Consider the following 23773-nt stretch of genomic DNA (forward strand, 5'->3'; position numbering starts at 1 on the left):
GGGTTTGTTCATATTTGACCCAAACATGAAACAACCCAGAATTATTTAGAGTGTGGTCTTCCAAGGACACGTGAATAATTTGATGCAGTTAAGTAAGTTATAGATATTAACATGCTTCTTAAAGAGGTCTGTGGATTTTTTTTTAAAACTAATAGAAAGAGTATTTAATCCATTACTATCTGAGACATAAATCATAAAAAAAATGATGACTAGTCACCATAGCCTACATCACAGCTCCAGCTCCTCTCGCGCCTCCTGTCAATGAACGTATGAATGTGTCCGGGCGCGCGCACTTCCGCTGCCCCCGCCCGCGAGACTGGACCATCTGATCTTCATCCTACGTAAGACCGTCGCTCCGCCTCGCTCGCCTATCAGACCGTTTCCCCTACCGCATCCATTTTTGTGCATTCAAGAAATCTCTTGGAGTTAGCAGCAGCAACCAGGAGGGATTCGCGGGAAAGGTTGCGAGCGAGGACGCCGATAACCGCAATAAGGGATCGCGCGCCCTGCCATTGGACGATGCGCGGGAGCTCTCCATTCGCAGCAGCAGCCATGGGTTAGACTGCATTCATCATGATTGGGAAATAAAAGGCAAGCACTCGTTTTCTCTCCAAACACATTCGACAGGCATGCTCGGGATGCCCTCGGCTCCCGGAAACCGGCATGTAACTCGAGAAGCCCCAAGGGTTTTACACCTCATTCTCAGAAGATGCTTGTTTTTATGAGCCAGCGTGACGAGCTACACTGTGAACCGTAGTACACGCGTTCCCCATGCTGTCACGGGGTTACACTGTTTATCGTTTATAATGTTCTAAATGTACCACATCTACCATGCACACACTCCGGCTGTGTGTGATGATGATGATGGTATCATAGATGAACTAATGTGTTAAAACATACCGCCTTCATGATCAGGCCATAATGGAATTTAAAATATATACGCTACTATACACTCTTAAAAAGAACTGTTCACTGAAAGGTTCTTTGGGGTACTAAAAATGTCTCTTCTTTGGCATCACTGTCATTTTTAAGAGCCAGATCAATACATTTATGCATCCCATAAACACAGGCAGTCTATAGTAAGAGCACATGTGTAGGCTGCACGGATTCTCTGCAGATGTATTTAATGTTCACCCATTGCTCTTTCAGGAGCAGCTCCACCTGAAAATGTCAGCTCGGGGGGCCCCGGCCGCATCCCCTGCGGCTCCTGCTCCGCCGGACATGCCGGATCTGAGCCACCTCACCGAGGAGGAGAGGAAGATCATCCTCTCGGTCATGGACCGACAGAAGAAAGAGGAGGAGAAAGAGCAGTCCATGCTGAAGTAAGCCAGCGGATTGTGTTCAGCGCCCTTAATAGGGGGCGAGAGTGGCACTCTTACAAATACTGGTTCTTTATTGGCATATGGTTCCATCGAGAACCTTTTAACGTTTCATTCCACAAAAGGTTCTTAATAGTGGAAAAGGGTTCTTTAGATTATTCGAATGTTCTTCAGCCTGTGGTTCTTTTCAGAACTGTTCACTGAAAGGCTCTTTAGGGAACCAAAGACGCTTCAACTTTGGCATCACCGAGATCCCCCCCCCCTTTTGGAACCTGTATTTTAAAGAGTGTATGCGGGCTCGCAGTGCTGCAGTCACGGGCTCGTGATGGCTGCATTTGTCTCTTTAAAACGCTCCCTGTCATTTTCAGCTTGACTGTCTCCTGAAATGTAATACGTCTGCTTACGTAGACTGTCAATATTAGGCTATTGTTGAGAGGGGCCCGGACAAAATACCCGGGTTAACCACCAGAGAGGTCGATGTCACGCGCCTCGGAGGTTTTCGTAGCCCGCGCCGTGTGTGCATGTAGTATTTTGTCTTAGTTATGGTCATTCTGTGAGGCTCTGGTGGGTTGGGTTAGCTGTGGGCGCCATCTTCGCTAAAAATCCCATCAGCTGCCGTTTACCAGAGATTACTACACGTTTTAATGCGTGCTGTCGAATAGGTCAGACGTTAAACATTAACGCGACACGCATATTTGCGCGATTGCGGTTGCCATGGAAGCTCCGCGCGGTGTTTTCAGCACCACGGCGCTGTCCACTCGCGCTCGCAGTGCGGATGTCTGTTTTCTCCCGAGTCGATGCACGTATGGAGCGCGGTGTGTGCTGACAGAAAGCTCAGCCTCTCTCTCCGTGCTTGTGTTTGCTTGACATGCTGTATTAATCGCAAGGGTGCACCTGTTAGTTGGTGGGTAGTTGACATGATGTCAAGCAGTGACAGTGAGGTCCTGCAGTGTAACATGCAACACTTCCTCTACTTCTGTGTTTGTAATAGTGTACAGATTTTAGAAAACAATGAGCTTCAGTGAGATTATTAGAATCTGACCTTTTGGACTCAGCATAGTCAAAAATATACCTTATTAAATATGCCTAATTAATTTTATTTTGGATGCGACTAATCATTTGACAGCAATATATATATATATATATATATATATATATATATATATATATATATATATATATATATATATATATATATATATATATATATATATATATATATATATATATATATATATAAACCTGGAAATAAACTTTTATTTATGACATGACATACACAAATTAAGATCTGCACTATTTCTAGGTCACTAATCAAAGAAATATAAGCATATTTTTGACTGTGTTGAATTCAAAAGGTCAGATGCTTCCAATGAAGCTCAATGTTCTCAAATCATGCTGGATAACATGGATTAAACATTTGCATTTCTTGGGTCAAATGCTACTATTTGTGCTATTCCATTACATTTTCATTTCAAACTACATTAACAGCATGACAATTTGAGTGAAAAAATTGGCATGAATTGTTACATTTCTTAGTATTTAATTCGCCCCCTCTTTTGTTTTACCTCATGCACTTGAGTTTGTATGAAACCTGATGATCATGTTTTCCAGCATGATTCGAGAAGGATCCAAAAGAGCATCTTGTGCTTCAATGGAATCACGAGCATCTGAACGTCTGCGCGAATATGATCATCAATTACTCATAACTTGGATTACGCTATGTTACAGTCATGTGCTATTTCTGTGTAAGCACTGCTGGACTTTGCTTTACTAGAGACAAAGTGAATTGAATTGCATGATTTTATCCACATTTCACCTAGTGTATTGCTCAAGGCCCCAAGGCACTGGAAAGAATGTAAAATATTTATATTATACTATCCCATAATTAAGCATCTGTTTATCTAGCAGTTTATCTGTTTATCTTTATTTATCTTGCAGTCTGGTTCTGCATCTTCCCATTAAGATGTGCTCTCAGATGCGGTCGGCTCTCTGTTTAAAGAGAGAGAGAGAGAGAGAGAGAGAGAGAGTAGACATTATTTACTGGCGTGGCCCACTTGGCTCTAAGTTCCAAGGCTGGAGTGAACCCAGTGAACTTCCAATTCTGTGCCAGTGTACCCGCTCAGGTCTGTTTGTAGGCCACCTGACCACCATCGGTGCCAAACAGCGTGAGCTCCAGCTGCAGTATACCTCTGCCATGTGCCTGCTTGTCAATAGAAAACTGAGACTATTCTGTTATGAACTAACCAATTGAAACTGGTGTAACTCACCTCCCATGCTTAAAGGCCCATTCATACCAAGGACGATCACTATTAATATAACAATAAAGATATAGTTCTAAAAATTGTTCTCAATATTAAAAAAATAGCAGAGTTCACACAACAGCTATAACGAAAATGGCACAAATAAACTATATAGTTGGAATCACTTTCAGAACGATTTTTGATGAATGATAAAAACGTTGACAGCCAATCAGAATCCATCCTGCTGTAATGAGCTTGAGCATTTAAAGCGGCAGACAAGCACGTGCTTCGAATGAACAGAATGGTATGGTGTGGACGATAATATAGTATATATATATAATATAACTAATATATAAATATAGTTATCGTTCTTAGTGTGCACCGGCCTTAAGTCATGTATTATCACCTGATTTAAAGTGCACTTTTGGGATAGTGGCATGTTTTGATGCCTCTATAGTGTTTATAACACTTTTGTGGTGGCAGGTCAGAAAAGACAGTTTCTGATAAGCCATATAATTGAACGTTAAATGTTCTGCATAATGTCAGCATGTCTGAATTATGGCTGAAATGGTAACTTTCTTTTTTCTTTTTTCTTTAAAAATATTTAAATCGTGACAGTAAAGACATTTATAATGTTAAAGCATTTTGGTAACACTTTACTTAAAGGGATAGTTCACCCAAAATGGTCTGAATAATGTCTGAAAATTCAGCAGGAATATATTACGTTTTAAATTACAATAGAAAAATATATTTTAAATGGTATTAACAGTTCACACAATTACTGTTTTATTGTGTTTTTAATCAAAGCCGTGGTGAGCCAAAGAAAAAATCTTAAAAAAATCTTACAATGTGTGCATATAAATCTGTAATGTTTGTGATTTTTGAGTGCAAATTCTTCAACTCCAAATGATCCGTTAACACTGTTGTTGTGTAGGACATTGATAGCTTAAAAAATCAATGCTTTCACTCCCTGACTTGACCACACGGAAGTAACACTATAGCATGAGGAGTAAAAACAATACATTTTAGAACAGGAAGCCTTTTGGTCACATTTCAACCGTCCAATTATCCTACATTACTAATTGCTATGCACTGTACTGTACTTCACTCTAATTAATGATGCTTAAACAAAAAAATCACTAATACTCATGCTCATACTTTGAGTTAGAATTTAAAAAACAAATGTAACTACATCTCTCTAATCAAACCTCATTAGGAATCATTCATGTTGTAAAACATTATATGAACGTCGGTTTTATTCTTCCATTTGGAGACTTTAAATGAACATAATCTCTTTCTATGGCTGTATTGGCACCTGACATGAACTCGTTTAACTGACACAGTTTTGTAAGGCCTGTGGCAGTGGAGATCTCACAGTCACACGGTCAGATGTCAATCTCTCTGATCTGGGTTGGATACTGTGGCTTAATCTGATCGCTGCGTTATTAATTAGTAGGCTGTGTAGTTCACCAATGTCTTTCTCACAAATGTGTAATTAAGTGTCATGGATTTAAAATCGAAGAATAACAATTAAGAAGAGTGTTTTAGTTTTCCCAGGGGTATATGACAGTTTGAGTCCAGTGAGCAGTTATTGGTGTCTTTTAGTTTGTATGCTACTCCAAAAATACAACTTAAATTGATGGTAGTTTTATAGTATTTGGGTTTAAAGGGGTCATAAATTGAGAAATACAATTTTCCTTGATTTTAACACATATGACGCTATTATTCACCCGGCACAATGTGACGCCAGGTCTTTTTTGCTAGTGTTTTTGCTAGTTTCAGCCCGGCACAGTTATTATTTTCACGTCCAGCGCCACGTTGTTTAAAAAGCAAATGCACTCACGCCCATCTGTTCGCCCATGGGCCTGCTGGTCTAAAAACAAGGTGTGTTCAGGCGCGTAGCAATTTTGAGGCAACTGAAAACGACTGCACCCTTGACCAACAAAAACCTGGTCTAAAGTCAATAGCGCAGTCTTTTTTGTATAATATTTAAAGGACGCATTAGGAATATGTACACTCTGCTTATTACACACACAGGGATGCGCTGCAGCACACGAACATTTTTTAAATATGAAAAATAAAAGGATTGCTCTCTGGAGAAGCGATCAGTCTTTCCGATCGCAAATTCCTCCATGTAATTAGCGAATCAGCCATGGTGCAAGCGCAAGTGGCTTTTAAAGGGAATGGGAGATGAGACTCTGGTTTAACACAAACCAAACGTTACGCACGTTACGCCAAAAACACACCCATGACTCATTAAGAGACTAGGTACAATCCTTTTGGACCCTGAGCCTGGTGCGCCGACCAGTTTTTCCGTCATTAAACTAGCAAAAGTGGATTTGGACACGCCCTAAGTGCACCTGCGCCATGTGCTTCAGACCAGGTGTTTCAGACCATGTGCTCAGATCGTTGAAATAGGGCCCATAAGAGGTCATTGAACTATTAGCATATCCTGTAAGTTTCAGAACTCAAAACTTCCTTGTTAGTCAAAAAACAGCTTTTATTGCCAGAGTGTTAGACCGCCTCTGCAGAAGATCAATGCCTACTTCTACATCATGGCCTTTTTAGCCACACCCACCAATTCACGCATGTCATGTAGTAGGGTTGGCCGATATGCCGGAGACACAATTAACCGGTAGAAATTTGTCAACTGGTAGAGATTTTGGACTATCGTCTCTATCGCGGTTATGCTCATGCTTATGCGTTGCTGTGCGGCACAGTCATGAAAGCTTATCGTTTGCATATGTTTTTAAGCATTGCGGTTTAAAATCTAAAATGTAAGATCCCCATTGACTACCACAGTAGGTAAAAATACTATGGAAGTCAATGGGGTCCAGAAACTGTTTGGTTTCCAACATTCTTCAAAATATCTTCTGTGTTCAGCAGAATAAAGAAACCCATACAGGTTTGGAACAACTTGAGGATGAGTAAATTACAGAATTTTCTTTTTTGGGTGAACTATACCTTTAAGTGAACGTTAACAGCTGAGAGAGAGAAGCGCACATAATATATATTGGATCTGTGCAGTCGGTCTTAAAGGGTTAGTTCACCCAAAAAATAAAATTAGCCCATGATTTACTCACCCTCAAGTCATCCTAGGTGTATATGACATTCTTCTTTCAGACAAATAAAATCAGAGTTACTGTTTATTAAAAATGTCCTGGCTCTTCCAAGCTTTATAATGGCTGTGAATGGCTGTTTCTGTTTTGAAGTCCATAAAGGTGCATCCATCCATCATAAAAGTGCTCCACACGGCTCTGGGGGGTTAATAAAGGCCTTCTGAAGCGAAGCGATGCGTTTGTGTAAGAAAAATATCCATAGTTTGTGCTTCTTGCGTCTTTGCATTGCCATCCTTTGTGATTCTAACATTAAGAAAGCGTGGATGAACTTTATTTCGTTGATGAAGTTTGAGTCAGATCGCATCAGTAAGACACTGTTCGTTTGTTCGCTTTATTTTGCTGTGGATTCGTTTTTAAACAGTGGGCATTTACTTTCAAGTCTTGAATGCGGCATGCCAATCAAAATGGAGTGTTCGGGAGAGAGGGTTAAAATCAGGATAGAAAATAGCTTATTACTTCTAAATTAGGATGTTTTTCGATGTAAAATCTTGATAACATTATAAGTGGACATCAGAGAACATTATACAAATAATAATAAAAAAGTGCAGTTCATAACCCCTTTAAATCATACATTGAGACACCCATGCTAAAGTTGAACGTCAGTTAAAAAAAAAAATCAGTCTGTTCATGTTATACAGTTCAGAGTTCACATTCAGAGTAATCTGTTGCAATTGCATGTGTAAAATTAGGAAATAAAAGTAAAAAATAGTTCAAGACTTGTGTTGAGCAATCTGTTTGATTCTATTTGGTCCGTCTAGCTGTTTTTGAATCTAGTTTTGCACAATATCAGTGGCTGATTTTGAAATGTGTTTTGGCAGAGCATGCTAAAAGAGCACAGCACAAACGGTCATCTGAGGTGACACTGTGCTTTCTAGCAGATACGTTCATATCTTGTGCACTCACTCCTGAGTATTAAGTGCTAAGAGTGATGATCTATGGAAAAATGAGGCTTCTTATGAAGATTAGAGAGTTTTTGCAAAGTCAGTCGAGTACTGGTTAAGTATTCATCAAGAAGTGCAGGCCCTCTGCTACATGTTAGAGTTTGTATCTTCGTCTCTGTGTGTCTGATTTGATAGTAGTACTTAAGTCTCCGCACATGCTCTGCTTTAAGAGGCGTCTGGTGGGTTCGTCCTAGAGAATGGAACAGTGGTCTGATAAACCTCTGATGGTGGAAAAACTCTTATACTTTGTTGAAAACAGATGTTGGTGCATTTAAGTTTAGAAATGCCCACATTGACAGCCGTTTCAAACAGGATTTAAAGGTGAGGTGCTTCATTTATAAATGTTAAATTTTTTTAATCTTTCTCGTGTTTTAGTTTAATGTGCAGATTCAGCTCTAAGCCATTTATAGGTTGACTTGGCAAACATGTGACTTTAAAACTTTGTTCGCTTGTTTGACCATTCTGGGATGCCAGATTTTGGCTGTACCCGTCGAGTGAGTTTGGAAGTATAATTGCGTAATTGAATTGTTTTGAATATGTACTTGTTGTGTACATCAAATCTTAAAAGAATTTCAATTGCAGATAATAGTAAAAAAGCCACTTAAATGTACTTAAAGAGAGTACACTTTCATGACTTAAGTGCACTTTGTAATAATGTCAAAATAAAAAGTTTTACTTGAGTACGTCTTAAATAATTTTGTTTTAATAATCTTTTTTCATGCAAATTACATTATAATATATTTTAGTTTACCATAAATGCTTGTCTGTACCATAGACTAGTGTTAGACCGATATATCGGCCGTCCGATATATCGGGCCGATATTTTTACGTGTATCGGCATCAAGATACAAGGCTGCTGCGTTCGCCGATATTTTTTTCCCTGCATTATTTACAGACAGGCGTCCACAGGCAGCTCTCACCGTCTTCAAACTGTCTTGCTCTCCCTCCCTCGCGCATATTAATCAAAATCAATTGAGAATTGACACAATGGTAAAAGGTTGAAAGACTGAAGTTTCACGTGGAGCATTGGGAGATTTTTTCAATGTCTTCCAATTGCTGGGTTAGTCCATATTCAACCCAACTTGGGTTATTTTTAACCTAGCATTTTTTAGAGTGTAACCATTAAATGACTAGGTTGTAAATAGTTTTAAAATTAAGTATAGTACAGTTAGTGTGCACTATATTATGCTGCTTGCTTGTTGATACTGTGTGCAATAGTGTAATTATTTTATTTATGCTTAAATATTTATTTTCAGAATTTATTTTCACCACTGAACTCTTTTTTTTCTTGTTCTACCTCACCTGTTTTTACTATTTGTTAAATATAGTTTTTTTTAGTTCAATAAATGTTCCTTTTTTAAATTGTAAATTTTAAATTGTTATCATCATGATCATTGTGTCATTTTTATGATTGTAAATTGAGGGAGCAAAAGCAGTATCGGCTCCAAATATCGGCTCAAGAAACTCGGCAGCCCGTAAAAAAATCGGTATCGGCATCGGCACAAAAAAATCCATATAGGTTGATCCCTACCATAGACTGTAAAAAAATATGGACGTAGTGTCCGTGACGTCACCCATAGGATTCTGATGAGCAGTTTTGAAGCGTAAAGTATGGACGAGATGGCCATTGCCATCTTGGCAGCTCATCATCGCGCGTGACTCCCGGATAACAGAAAATGGACAAAAAGGCGGGACGTGGGCGAAGCTGAAGTGACGCGATGACTAACAGACAGCAGATAAATGGCTATCCACCTGTCACTCGAAGTGGCCACGCCCCTAATTATGCAGAACTTTAATGCTTTATATATAATGTAAACGAATGAGTTATAAAAAAATTCTCCCCCCTCACAGTTGTCATGAAGGGCAAAATTAGCCGTGTAGACCAAAACCACAATTTGTACCAGGCTGTAAACATGTTTTAATCTGCTGTAAAGTTGGGCATTTTAATTTTAACATGGCTTCTGGAGCCTGTCCCTAGCGGCCAGTCAATGAATTGCAGTATATGTCACTTCCGTATTGGCTTCAAGAGAAACTGCGGGAGGTTGCCGCTTGGTCTGTACATTCGGCAGTACACTTTAACCATATTTTAAAGATAGTAAAATTAATTATTTAATTATATATAAAGTACTACATATACGATACAATGTATTTAATTCCTACTTAAGTGGGTCAAAATGTCAGCCTTTGTCATAAATAACTAATACATTTTCATTTAATTTCAATTAACATGCATTTAAGTGTATGAAAACATTACATTCAGTTTGCAATTAAAGGGATAGTTCACACAAAAGTAAAAATTTTTATTTCAAACCTGTATGACCTTCTTTCTTCCGTGGAAAATAAAATAAGATATTTTGAGAAATGTCTTGTATATTATTATATCATAAATAATGTATATTATTTCCGAAATAAGTACTCTTTTTTAAAAGCGTTCTTTTTTCACAAGGGTGTCTAATTTGTCTGAACAATGAAAAAAACAATGCAGAAAAGATGGGATTTTTATTTTAAATAAAGCAATTAAAAGTTATTTATTTTAGGCAGCGGCTATTTGCAAGTGAGAATAGCATATTTTCTTAGCGACAGATGCTATTTACACTAAGTTTAAATAGCAATAGATTCTATTCACACTAAGTGTGTTCTGGCCAGTACATTCCATACTTCACGAGAAAAGCAGGTGCCGAACATCTCCGTTTCTCCGCAATAACCCCGCCCACTTTAAAATTCTGACCAATCACACAATAGTTCTCGGACACCCACAAGAAAAAAGTTCTGCTCTGTCGAGAACAAGCTGTGAGAACCTGGGAGCGAGAACTTTTTTCTCTGTTCTTGCGGAGTATGTAGCGGCCTTTACACCAATGGTTCATTTACACTGAGCGGGACAGTGCAGTACAGTATGGTACGCAATTATTTCTGTTTCGATTGTCAGAAGTTGTGAATGGCACAAAATACCAAATGCCTTTCTGATCTGATGTGATGGGAAAAGGGAGTAGAGCGAGTTCGGCAAAAGGCGGATTCGAACATGGGTTGATTTGCGTCAAAACTTTCTGCCACCCCTGCATGCTACTATTGACAATGCAGTGTCTTCCGTAATTTTATCTGGCCCAACCAGACGTCAGTAGGTGGAGTTAGTGTGAATAGCCTGCACTTAGTGTATCAGATTATTAATTTCTTGTTCACTAAGCATCTAGCATTATAGCACACAAAAATGTGCAAGTGTTGACTACAGTTTGCAGTACCATGGTTCACAGAAATATTCAATGCATATAACTTCTTCATCTATGCTGGGATTGAGCCTGTTATGTCTGGTCTGGTCTGGTAATGTTAATGTTGCTGGTTTAGTGTCAGGTAGGGCCACTAATGAAATGAATTACTGGGAACCGCCTGTCACTTCTGTGCCCTTGGGTAAGGCACTTTTCCCCAGGATGCTCCAGGGGGAGAGTCCCAGCAATTAGCACTCCCTAATTTGCTTTGGAAAAACATGTCTGCAAAATGACAAATAAAGTTGTCTATCTAAAAACGCTAAATTCAGACTTCGTTTAACATCTGAGTTGGAATTTGATTGAACTTGTCTGAACTTGTCTTTGTAACTGTGTCATAATGTCACATAATGCACAAAGACAAATTTAAAAGAGAAAATCCTTCGGGTATTCCTGATTAGAGCACACTGTGAGTGGGGCATTTAAGAATTGGGGAATGCTCTGCCTCTTGTTTAATGAAGTCATTAAAAGTCATTCAGTCCCTTTGTGATTGGATGCCTGGTCAGATACACTTAGCCACTTAATGAAAAGGGATAGTTCACTCAAAAATGAAAATTTGGTCATCGTTTACTCACCCTCAAGTTGTTCCAGACCTGTATGAATTTATTTCTTCTGCCAAACACAACAAGATATTTTGAAGAATGTTGGTAACCAAAATGGGCCCCATTGACATCCATAGTATTTTTCCCCATACTGTTACCCATTTTCTTCAAAATATTAAAATTCATACAGGTCTGGAACAACTTGAGGGTAACTGAATATCAACATTAGATGTGGTTTTGCCCTAGAATTCTGAACACATATTAGCTGAGCAAATATTGTTTCAGTTTTGGAATTTGCCCCATTCAGAGTAAAACGGTCTCATTCTATGAAGTGCCAAAAGTGATGTCCGGCCTTGGAAAATGTAAACTGTATAAAATATTTTGTAAGCATATTGCGCAGTTCTGCTTGGTGTGTACAACTAATTGTTTTACCTGGAACGTTATTTTGTGGGTTTTAGTGAAATGGCCAAAAGGAAGGAACTGTTCTCTGCAACAAAAGAGGATATTATCAAAATGACTAAATATTGGTCAATTGACTTTGGATATTGCTTGTTGTCTGGATTTGAGTGATCACAATGTCCACAGAATTACGGCAAAGCACCGTGAGACAGTTCAGAATGTAAAGCACTGCACAGATCAATAAAAACTAGTGAACATTTTCACAAGAGATTGAAAACCACCTCACTGGTTGTACGCTTCAAAAGAACGTCCAAAGTCTTGGGTGAGACATGCAACTGTGAGGAACCTCCAGCTTCATCTTCACCAGCGAGTACGGAGGATCTGTTTGGAGATCGAATGTGTAATTTTCGAAACACAATAACAATCCTAAACACACCATGCACAATGCTACAGTGGTGCGAGTGCACTTGATCTCTGCATCAGAGCCTTACTGTATTAGGACTTAGTGTCAGGCATTTGGAATGGCCAATGCTGATTGGATAATCACAGGTTGTAATCTCTTTACTTGCTCTGAGGCACAGTGTTTAGCTGGTCAAACGTACACTGGAATTTCCACAGAGGACTGATTGCTCTTTGACCATAAAATATTTCCATATTAAAGCCTGAGAATTTCCTCACCCCCCGTGATGCCATAAACTACTTTCTGTGACATATGAGACCTCAGCCTCAAGTAATCAGTCTTATGTCAGACCTGTTGTGTAACAGGATTAACACTTATAGTAACCTATGCTTATTTGCACTGCCTTCAAAAAGTTGCTCTACAAGTATGCTACATTGTACACAGACTATAGTATGCAACAACGGCACAGTAATTGTATTTTTTTTTTTTTTTTACAGTTGCAGTTAAAAGGGTACTATTCCATATTAGTGTCATGTTATGGAGTCCAGATATGATCTTTAAAAAAAAAAAATCGTTTTCACTTTTTATGTTATGTGTCAAATATATTTTGTCAGTCCAAAAAACATCTGTGATTTCCAACATATTACTGTAAAAATACAGTAGAATCATTTTAGGTTTCAAGAATTTACTTTAAAATTAACTGATATAATGATAAGGGAGTCATGGACGGCATTGTTTTATAATGTTTCCTGTGGTCCACTTGTAATGTTATGATTTTTACATCAAAATTGTCATAATTTAGAAATAAAAGGCATTTGCTCAAAAGGCAAATAAAACGCTCTGTTTGAAGGGGCGTGTCTGCTGTGAGACTTCAGTGTAAACGCCCACTGCTGTGATTGGCTAACATCTTTGCATATGAAATGGCTAAGTATTACATGTGGAATTCTCTCAAAAACTTTTAGCATGTGTAAATTTCAGTTTAAATGACAGATTGACAGAGTCGTTCTCTGAGCTTGGTTACAATAAAAGCCGTTTTTGGACTAACAAGGAAGTTTTCCGTTCTGAAACTTACAGGCTATTTTTATAGTATGATGATCTCTTATATGTAAAAAGCTCAAGGAAAATTAGATTTCTCAGTTCATGACCCCTTTAATATACCAAGTGCTAAAATGTGTTTTATACCTGTAATACACTTACAACCACCATAAAATACAAATGGCAAAGAGCCACATGATTAATCAAAATTCATCACAAGTAGCTTTTCTACAAGCTGAGGTTTACATACTAATATATATATATATATATATATATATATATATATATATATATATATATATATATATATATATATATATATATATATATATATATATATATATATATATATATATATATATATATATATAGTGCACAATTAGTTTTTCATTAGACAGGAAATGGAAGGCCAAAATGAGCACATTGCATTGTGGGATATGGTGTCCCATGCAGTGCGTCCTGGTTGTATGCTGCACATTTGAGCATACAAATGTGTAGAGTATGCATACTTTATGCTGCAGAAATAATGAGAATAGAATAGTAGTCTCCTGAGCGTTGTGGATGTGATCTGTGTGTCAAGTTATACAAATCATCATTTGTGGGGTTTTACAAAAAAGGTCTTCAGATTAAAAATGAATTTAACATTACGATACCAAAAAACACGTATAAGGCAAAACAGTTCTATTTCTCTCATTATATATGATTTATTCTCTTTTTGTTCAAATGTTTCATATGTTTACATGATTTTTTATTTCGTGATGGTTTATGTATGTGTCTGTTTCTGTAACACCCATGACTCATGTTTATTTTTATAATCATCTACCTATTTATTGGGGCTGCCTTTATTGATTTCATAATTTTCTTTTATTATCTAAAATCTTATCTCAAATGTTAAATTTGAATAATTTTGTATCACAATATATTAACAGAAATATTTCCATTGTAAAATAAAGTTTATACTAATAAGAGTTGCAAAAATAGTCATCTGCAGTGGGTTTAGTATTATTTTCACTACAGTCCTCCTGTGTGAAATCTCCAGCACACTTGTACAATCTGAACTATCAGAGCCATACATGTCCAGCCTACATTTCAAACTTTGAAAATGATTAAATACTATAGAAGCTTGTTTCTGCCACAGAAAAAAAAATATATATATAAAAAAAGGTAATTGCGACTTTTCATCTTGCAATGCAGACTTAACTATAAGCACAACTGCTGGAAATAAAGATATAAACATCGCAATTCTGACTTTTTTAGATATAAACTTGGAATTCTGAGAAAAAGATTCCAAATTGTGAGATAAAAAGAAAAAAAAAATTGCGAGAAAAATAGTCAGAATTGTGAGATAAAAAGTTGCAGTTAGCTTATTTAATTTTTATTCTGACAGAAACAAGCTTCCATAAAATGCTGTCTTGGCAAAGTCATGATTCTTAAAGGTCTACCAAATCATGCTAAATATATAATTAAATAGCATTAATAGCATGAAATGTAATGATAATATTATTTAATAATATTAGGCACATTATTTTGGCAGCTCTAATATTTGCTATAATTTGTTTTCTGACTTCATAATGCCATAATTTTATTTGTTTATGATTTGTCAGTGTTTGATTTTGTCTTATGTTTTGCCCTGTGTGTGTGATGAGCTGTTGAACATATCTTTTTAGGGAACCTCCTAAAGAAGACACAAAGCCTCAACCAGCTCAGTGAGTACAAGCAAATTCTTTCAGTGTACTTTGAGCTTTTTTCACCCTTTGCTGTCTGATACATCCCTCAGAGCTGGCCTGTGATCAGTTATTTGGCTTTATGATGTTCTATAGTTGAAATCTCAGTACTAGTCCTTCTAGGGCCCCTTTCCCTATTGGATGTATTTTATATCTCTTAATACAATACTTTGATTTACTGAAACTGTTCATGCTTTCTCATCTTACTAACCTCTGGGTTGTACATTTAATAGCAAATTTGTGTTGCTGTAGTGACCCATATGTACATGTAATTGGTTAGTTGCCCCTCCACAGTGCTCCCGTACAGAACTACTGTCCTCTTGTGATTCAAACTCACCTGCTTTCGTATTGTGGCTTCTTTCTCCACCCTTAATGCTGCTGTTTCTCTGATCACAGATCTATTGCATTACACTCTTGTTTTCATGAAAAAAATCCTTCAAACAAGATCAGTTTACTTGAGAAGTAGCCTAAAGCTGAAACTTGTTTTAAGAGACTATTGGCCAGATTTACTAACAGCTTGCGCCAGCGCAAACCCCTTTTTGGCATTAAAAAACTACTGTTAGGATTTACTAAAAACACACATTGGAAAATTAGGGGGGAAAAGGCGTGGACGGGGTTATTTTTGTGGCTGACCTTATTGCATATGCATTTGTAGGTGCCTCCCTTTCAGATGCAAAATTTATGGGAGGAGAGTATTTAAATGAATCATGCAAGGTGATTTACTAAGATTTGCCCTCGTTAATTTACTGGTATTTGCGGCATTATTTACCACACAATTTGCGCTAATTTGCGTTGCTCTTGGTAGATTGTGTTGGTCATTATGGAAATTATCTGGCTGCTTCTGTGTTCTTTAAAGGGTTAGTTCACCCAAAAATGAAATTTTTCCATTAATGACTCACCCCAATGTTGTTCCACACCCGTAAGACCTCCGTTCATCCTCGGAACACAGTTTAAGATATTTTAGATAAAAATATCAGCGTCTTACGCTGCTGACGTAAGACGCTGTGACGTGTTATCTGGTGCGATAGCAGATACCAGATACACATGTCACTGTGGCGTCGTGAACGCGGATTCAAACAAAACCGGAAGAGAAGACAATGTTTAATAAAGTCTTAGTTTTTGTTATTTTTGGACCAAAATGTATTGTCGATGCTTCAAAAGAGTCTAACTAACCAAATGATGTCACATATGGACTACTTTGATGATGTTTTCATTACCTTTCTGGACGTGGACAGCAAAGTGTTCATACACTTACATTCAAAGGACTGAAAGCCCACGGACTAAATCTAAAATATCTTAAACTGTGTTCCGAGGATGAACGGAGGTCTTACGGGTGTGGAACAACATTGGGGTGAGTCATTAATGGAAGAAATTTCATTTTTGGGTGAACTAACCCTTTAATTTGCGCGTCATCAGTAGATCACTCGCAGAACTTTCCACTCCCACCGCTTTTTCCGAATTACTCTCTAACGCTAATTTTCCCTGTTTAGTAAATCTGGCCCTATATCTTTAAGAAAGTTATATTATGCCTTACCCCATTAGAAAATATTTTTTACAGTGCATTAGAAAATTATTTATTTTTTATTTTTACAATGTAATGACTGTAAAATAGGGTTCAGTAAGATTTTTTAATGGGTTTGAAAAGTATTTTATATTTACCAAGGCTTCATTTATCTGATCAAAAATGCGTTAAAAACTGTAATATTCTCATGTATTCTTACAATAATAAGCGTTTTCTATTTTAATATATTTTAAAATGTAATGTCTTCATTTTCCCCTGATCATTCAGAAATCATTCTTAAATGCTGGTTTGCTGCTAATATTTCTTATTATCATCAATGTTGAAAACAGTTGTGCTGCTTAATATTTTAGTGGAAACCATGATATTTTTTTAGGATAATTTGATGAATATAGTGTTCAAAAGAACAGCATTTATTTTAAATAGAATGTATTTAGTGTCAATTTAATGCATCCTTGCTGAATAAAAATATTAGTAAATATTACTGACCCCAAAGGACTTACTGACTGATGAATGTTTCTAATATTCACAGATTTGTGGCCTAACTGTTGTTATACGATCATTTACAAATCATGAGCTATTGCTGGTGTTTTTAAAGGGATAGTCCATCCTAAAATGCATTTCTGCCATAATTTACTCACCATCATGTCTCTCTAAACCTATTTGACTTTCTTCTATGGAACACAAAAGGAGATATTAGACAGAATAGCAGCGTAAACTGTGTGCTAAGCATCTCCTTTTGTGTTCAGGTTTGCATTGACATGAAGGTGAGTATAAATTATGATTTTTTTTTTTTCATTTTTGGGTGAACAGTTAGAAGATTCTATTTATTCACACAAACATTTGCAATTAAAGCACCATTCAATAAGATTTTTGGGATTCCTTGGTGTACACCCACAAGGTGAACGTGATTTCACCAAGTAAAACATCCTTGTTGATCCTGGAACAACATTCTAATCAAACAATCATATTAGGTTTAAGTTATGGGTAGTGTTAGGTTTAGAGGCAGGGATAGGGTTAGGAGTAGGACTATATTTTTAGACAGGAATGTTGTTCCAGGATCAACAAAAGATGTTGATCCAGGAACATGTCTTTCTTGGCAAAATCATGGTGCCCAATCCCACAAAATGCAAAGAGTTAGCGGGACAGAAAACATATCCCTTGGTTCTTGCCACTTGATGTTGCTATGCTTGTCTGAACAGGTGGAACCCTTTCAGTGGAATCACTGAGCTGGTTAGTAATGTTCTTCAGCCTCAGTCAAAGTCCCCGAGTGAGGAGGAGCCAAAGCCGTAAGTACAGTGCAGGGGCTTCAATTCATGCCGCTAAAAGTAGCTAGTTCCCTTGTGCTGTGCTAAAAATCCTTTACAATTTGGTGTTCCATCAAAAAAACCCTGGACTTTTAAAATCTCTGCTTTTAAATCACTCATTATACTATATTATCACCAAATATTGGATTCAATTTCTTTGTTAGCTTGTTTTTTTTTTTCCAATTACAGATTATGTAATCAGGCATAACATTAAGACCTAATATTAGGTCCTAATATTGTGTTGGTCCCCCTTTTGCTGCCAGAACAGCCCTGACCCGTTGAGGCATGGACTCCACTAGACTCCTGAAGGTGTGCTGTGGTATCTGGCACCAAGATTTTAGCAGCAGATCCTTTAAGTCCTTTAAATTGCGAGGTGGGGCCTCCATGGATCGGACTTCTTTGTTCAGCACATCCCACAGATGCTCGATTGGATTGAGATCCGGGGAATTTGGAGGCCAAGTCAACACCTCAAACTCGTTGTTATGCTCCTCAAACCATTCCTGAACCTTTTTTACTAGAGGCAGGGCGCATTATCCTGCTGAAAGAGACCACAGCCCCAGGGAATACTGTTTCCATGAAAGGGTGTATGGTCTGCAACAATGCTTAGGTAGGTGGTACGTGTCAAAGTAACATCCACATGGATGGCAGAACCCAAGGTTTCCGAGCAGAAAATTGCCCAAAACATCACATTGCCTCCACCATCTTGCCTTCTTCCCATAGTGCATCCTAGTGCCATGTGTTCTCCAGGTAAGCAACACATGCTCCTGGCCATCCAAGTGATGTAAAAGAAAACGTGAGTCATCAGACCAGGCCACCTTCTTCCACTGCGCCGTGCTCCAGTTTTGATGTTCACATGCCCACTGTTGCCGCTTTCGACGGTGGACAGGGGTCAGCATGGGCACCCTGACTGGTCTTAGGCTATGCAGCCCCATACGCAACAAACTGCGATGCACTGTGTATTCTGACACCTTTCTATCAGAACCAGCATTAACTTCTTGAGCAATTTGAGCTACAGTAGCTCGTCAATTCACCACTGTTCCTTCCTTGGAGCAGTTTTGATAGATACTGACCACTGCAGACCGGAAACACCCCACAAGAGCTGCAGTTTTGGACATGCTCTGACCCAGTCGTCTAGCCATCACACTTTGGCCCTTGTCAAACTCGCTCAAATCCTTACGCTTGCCCATTTTTCCTGTTTATAACACATCAACTTTGAGGACAAAATGTTTACTTGGTGCCTAATTTATCCCACTCACTAACAGTTGCCGTGATGAAGAGTTTCACTGAAGCTTATTAACTTTTTAACTCTTTTTTTTTTTTTTTTACGTATATGAGGTGCATAATCTCAGATCAATGAGGCCTTCGATCAATCAGTTCCAAATACAAAACCTGTGCGGATTTAAAGAAAACAAGTTGATAAAAAGATTGAATCCAATGTTTGACATAGCTTGAGAGATTTAAAAGCAAAAAATGTTTTGTAAGCCGGTCATAAGTCAGTACATTTTTATAACATTAACTAGCTTTTTTGGGGGAAACAAAATCCTGGGTCTTAAGTAGAATTTCAGGAATTTCTTTGGGTCAAAATGACTGGAACACAACGTGGTTTAATCCAAGTGTGCCAAGCAGAACTGGTGTGATTGTCTAGTAGTGAATTTGACCCCCTGTAGTGAATAGTTTGTCACTATGAAATGCTCTGTGTTCAAAAGTACTTAAATGGATAGTTCACCCAAAAATAAAACAGTAATTTACTCACAGATCTCGCTCCCCATTGACTACCATAATAGAGGAAAAAAATACTGTGGTAGTAAATGGGGGATCAGCTTGGTTACAAACATTCTTTTAAATATCCCCCTTTGTGTACAGCAGAACAAAAAAACTCATACAGGTTTGGAACAACTCGAGGGTGAGTAAATGATTACAGAATTCTCATTTTTGGGTGAACTAACCCTTTAAATCAGGTGAAAGTTACCATGTGCACAAACAGATAAAACCCTGCTAACAGTATGCGCATACTCAAGGTTTCATCAATCTACCAAATTGTATGTCAACACGTTCAATCCATTAGCCATGCGTGACCGATGATAGTGGATATTCATGTACTCTTGCAGAGAGACAATGTCAGATAGTTTCAGTGTGGACACATTATCGATTTTTAGGGCTCAAACTGAATATCATGATCTGTAGTACATGTACAGTAAAACCCATCCCTGTCACATAGCCTACTTCACTGTTCCATGCGACTTAAAAACAATGGAAAATACCCTCTGGATCAATAATCACGTGATGAGTAAGTGTTTTCTCTAGATAAATTATTGATTGAGTCTGTCTGCATTAGATTTGGATCTTGTCAAACTGGAACTCTCTCTTATCATCTTACGCATCTTATTAAAGTATACGCATCCTGTCAATGGTTACTGTCTTGTTTCACTGATGAATGTAGAATAGGGGGAATTAACCCATGCAAAGCTTAGAGCCTATTATATTAATGCAATTACTGTGCTCTCTTAAACCCAAAGAACCACAACACTCATGTGCCAAACAATTAAGGTTTTAGACACTAACTGTAAGAGTGTATTTGCACTTTTCATTAAATTGGTACAAATCTGTGTTATTTTTGTATTTATTGTATACAATTATAGCATTTATTAATATTCTGAATTAGTTTTTATTTAAATTTTAGTTTTTGTAATTTTAAGTTGTTTTTTTTACATTTCTATTTAGCTTTTTATTTCAGTTTTAGTTTAATCTTAAATGTATTAATTAGTCATTTGCCAAGGAAACATTTCAGTTTTTTTCATATTGTATTTTTATTTTATTTCAGATTTATTAAAATGAACAAAAATATTTTTATTCTAGTTAACAATAACAACACTGGTACAAATTAGTGTCTTAAAGCATTTAAACGGCAAATCTCACATTTGTTGGAGAGCTATTATAGAGACTACAGCAGGAATGAAAATTCAAAACCAATCAATCCAATCAAAATCAATTATTTTACACATGAATTTGTTTGATTCGTATGATAAAAAAAAAAAAAAAAAAAAAAAAAAGGAAGCATAAAGGACCACCCCTCAGTTTGGTGTAAGCAGTTTGCACAAAAATGTATGAATACGATGAATACGATTCAGACAAATTCACCAATAATTTACAAAATTTTATGAATTGCTATGAATGTTGAAAAACATACCAGTTTTGGTATTATCCATTTTGTTCAAGTTTAGACATCAAGAAAGTAATCTTCTACAACATGATGGGAAGATAAGTAAACACTCACCTAAAGGATTATTAGGAACACCATATAATACTGTGTTTGACCCCCTTTCGCCTTCAGAACTGCCTTAATTCTATGTGGCATTGATTCAACAAGGTGCTGAAAGCATTCTTTAGAAATGTTGGCCCATATTGATAGGATAGCATCTTGCAGTTGATGGAGATTTGTGGGATGCACATCCAGGGCACGAAGCTCCCGTTCCACCACATCCCAAAGATGCTCTATTGGGTTGAGATCTGGTGACTGTGGGGGCCATTTTAGGACAGTGAACTCATCGTCATGTTCAAGAAACCAATTTGAAATGATTCCAGCTTTGTGACATGGTGCATTATCCTGCTAGGGTAGCCATCAGAGGATGGGTACATGGTGGTCATAAAGGGATGGACATGGTCAGAAACAATGCTCAGGTAGGCCGTGGCATTTAAACGATTCCCAATTGGCACTAAGGGGCCTAAAGTGTGCCAAGAAAACATCCCCCACACCATTACACCACCACCACCAGCCTGCACAGTGGTAACAATGCATGATGGATCCATGTTCTCATTCTGTTTAGGCCAAATTCTGACTCTACCATCTGAATGTCTCAACAGAAATTGAGACTCATCAGACCAGGCAACATTTTTCCAGTCTTCAACTGTCCAATTTTGGTGAGCTCGTGCAAATTGTAGCCCCTTTTTCCTATTTGTAGTGGAGATGAGTGGTACCCGGTGGGGTCTTCTGCTGTTGTAGCCCATCCGCCTCAAGGTTGTGCGTGTTGTGGCTTCACAAATGCTTTGCTGCATACCTCGGTTGTAACGAATGGTTATTTCAGTCAAAGTTGCTCTTCTATCAGCTTGAATCAGTCGGCCCATTCTCCTCTGACCTCTCGCATCAACAAGGCATTTTCGCCCACAGGACTGCCGCATACTGGATGTTTTTCCCTTTTCACACCATTCTTTGTAAACCCTTGAAATGGTTGTGCGTGAAAATCCCAGTAACTGAGCAGATTGTGAAATACTCAGACCGGCCCGTCTGGCACCAACAACCATGCCACGCTCAAAATTGCTTAAATCACCTTTCTTTCCCATTCTGACATTCAGTTTGGAGTTCAGGAGATTGTCTTGACCAGGACCACACCCCTAAATGCATTGAAGCAACTGCCATGTGATTGGTTGATTAGATAATTACATTAATGAGAAATTGAACAGGTGTTCCTAATAATCCTTTAAGTGAGTGTATAATACATTTTCAATTTATTATAGAAAAAATACTTTATTTTACAATTAAGAGGGTACAAGAGGTACAATTTACAAGAGGTACAATTTAATATGTAAAGTTTATTGTTAGAAAAAAATTTTTTATTAAAAATTATGAATGCTTTAACTGAAAAGACACCCCATCGTGTAACCAATTTGGTGTTTTTTCCCTTTTTTTTCCCGTAACATTGCAGGGTAAGCTGAACATAATAGCACTTGAATTATTCTCATATCCCTAATCAGTTTTGCATAAATGTTAATTAACAGGTGACAAACCTGTCATTGCACAAACTCAGGAGCCATTTACACGACAAACAGAAAAAAACTGAATTATGCATTTTGGTCATTCATTTGGGGGCCTGAAAATGTAGTCTGTAGTCCCATTTAGCCATTTGTTAGTAATCACCGTTTACAAGATACATAACAACTTAAACAACACAAGTTGGGCTTGAGCTTGTGTTCACCACAGACCTAATTTCAGCCATTTAGCCAAAAACCAGTTAAAAAAAAATATTGACTTTGGGATGATGGAACGAGAAGTGCTAACTCGTTTCTGCGTTTTGGCCTACAAAATGATGTCATACCTGCACCGCTATATAGGCGTGTAGTGTTTCTTTACAAAGTGAAATCACCAACTACTGGCATGGCATGCATAATGCAGTTTTTTTGTTTTGTTTTCACAAATCTGTGTGAACGGGGATTGCCTTGACAGTGTTGTCATCTGTATGTGAAAAATGCAAAGGAAAAACTTTGTGTAAACGTACCCTCAAGTTGATCCAGGAGCAGCTCTTCACACCTGACTCTCCTCCTCAAATGTAAAGCAAGACAATTACAAGAAAATACTAAAATGACCCAAACCTAAATGTCCCCTTCTGCTTTCCACAGGAAGTTGCACCAGCAGTTTGAGATGTATAAGGACCAGGTGAAAAAGATCGGAGAGGAGGCTCAGAAGAATCCGGAGCAGAAGGGAGACTCGCCCACCTGTGGGATCTGCCACAAAACCAAGTTTGCCGATGGCTGCGGCCACGTCTGTTCTTATTGCCAAAATAAGTTCTGCGCACGCTGTGGAGGACGCGTCTCCCTCCGGTCCAACAAAGTACGTCTGACTCCTCTCTCATCATAAACTCTGTAGACAAGTTGTTTAAAGACCCTGTCTAATTTATGTGGCCCTGTGTCTCTGTATCTTATGTTCAATTTCAACATCTTTCAGATTGTGTTTCTGAGTCAGGAAGTTAGCTATTTAATCCCTTGACCACAAGAGGGTGCTGAAATGTAAAAAGAAAATAAAGCCCCACAATATTCAAATACCTGAGTGTCTCCCTGACTCCTGAGGCCTGTTGCATGAACAAACTTTGAGCTTCAGAGTAGATTTAGAGTTGGCAAAACCTTACAAATCCTACCTGGTAGATCTGGGGCCTATACCGTGAAGCCGCTAGACTGGTGGCTAGACAGGTATGTTTCAGTT

General features: G+C 37.9%; 1 protein-coding gene across 1 annotated transcript; it reads left to right on the forward strand.

Annotated features, from left to right (window-relative positions):
- Positions 1-638: 638 nt before the first annotated feature.
- LOC307133442 (regulating synaptic membrane exocytosis protein 2-like) lies at positions 639-23560 on the forward strand (the record flags this gene model as incomplete). The annotated part of the gene is made up of 4 exons (XM_079828527.1): positions 639-665; positions 1150-1322; positions 23194-23404; positions 23519-23560. 4 exons carry the CDS (start codon positions 639-641, stop codon positions 23558-23560), a joined length of 453 nt encoding a protein of 150 aa, XP_079684653.1.
- Positions 23561-23773: the final 213 nt, after the last annotated feature.

Source organism: Gobio gobio (genome assembly GCF_949357685.1).
Source record: "Gobio gobio genome assembly, chromosome: 11".
NCBI classification, from domain to species: Eukaryota; Metazoa; Chordata; class Actinopteri; order Cypriniformes; family Gobionidae; genus Gobio; species Gobio gobio.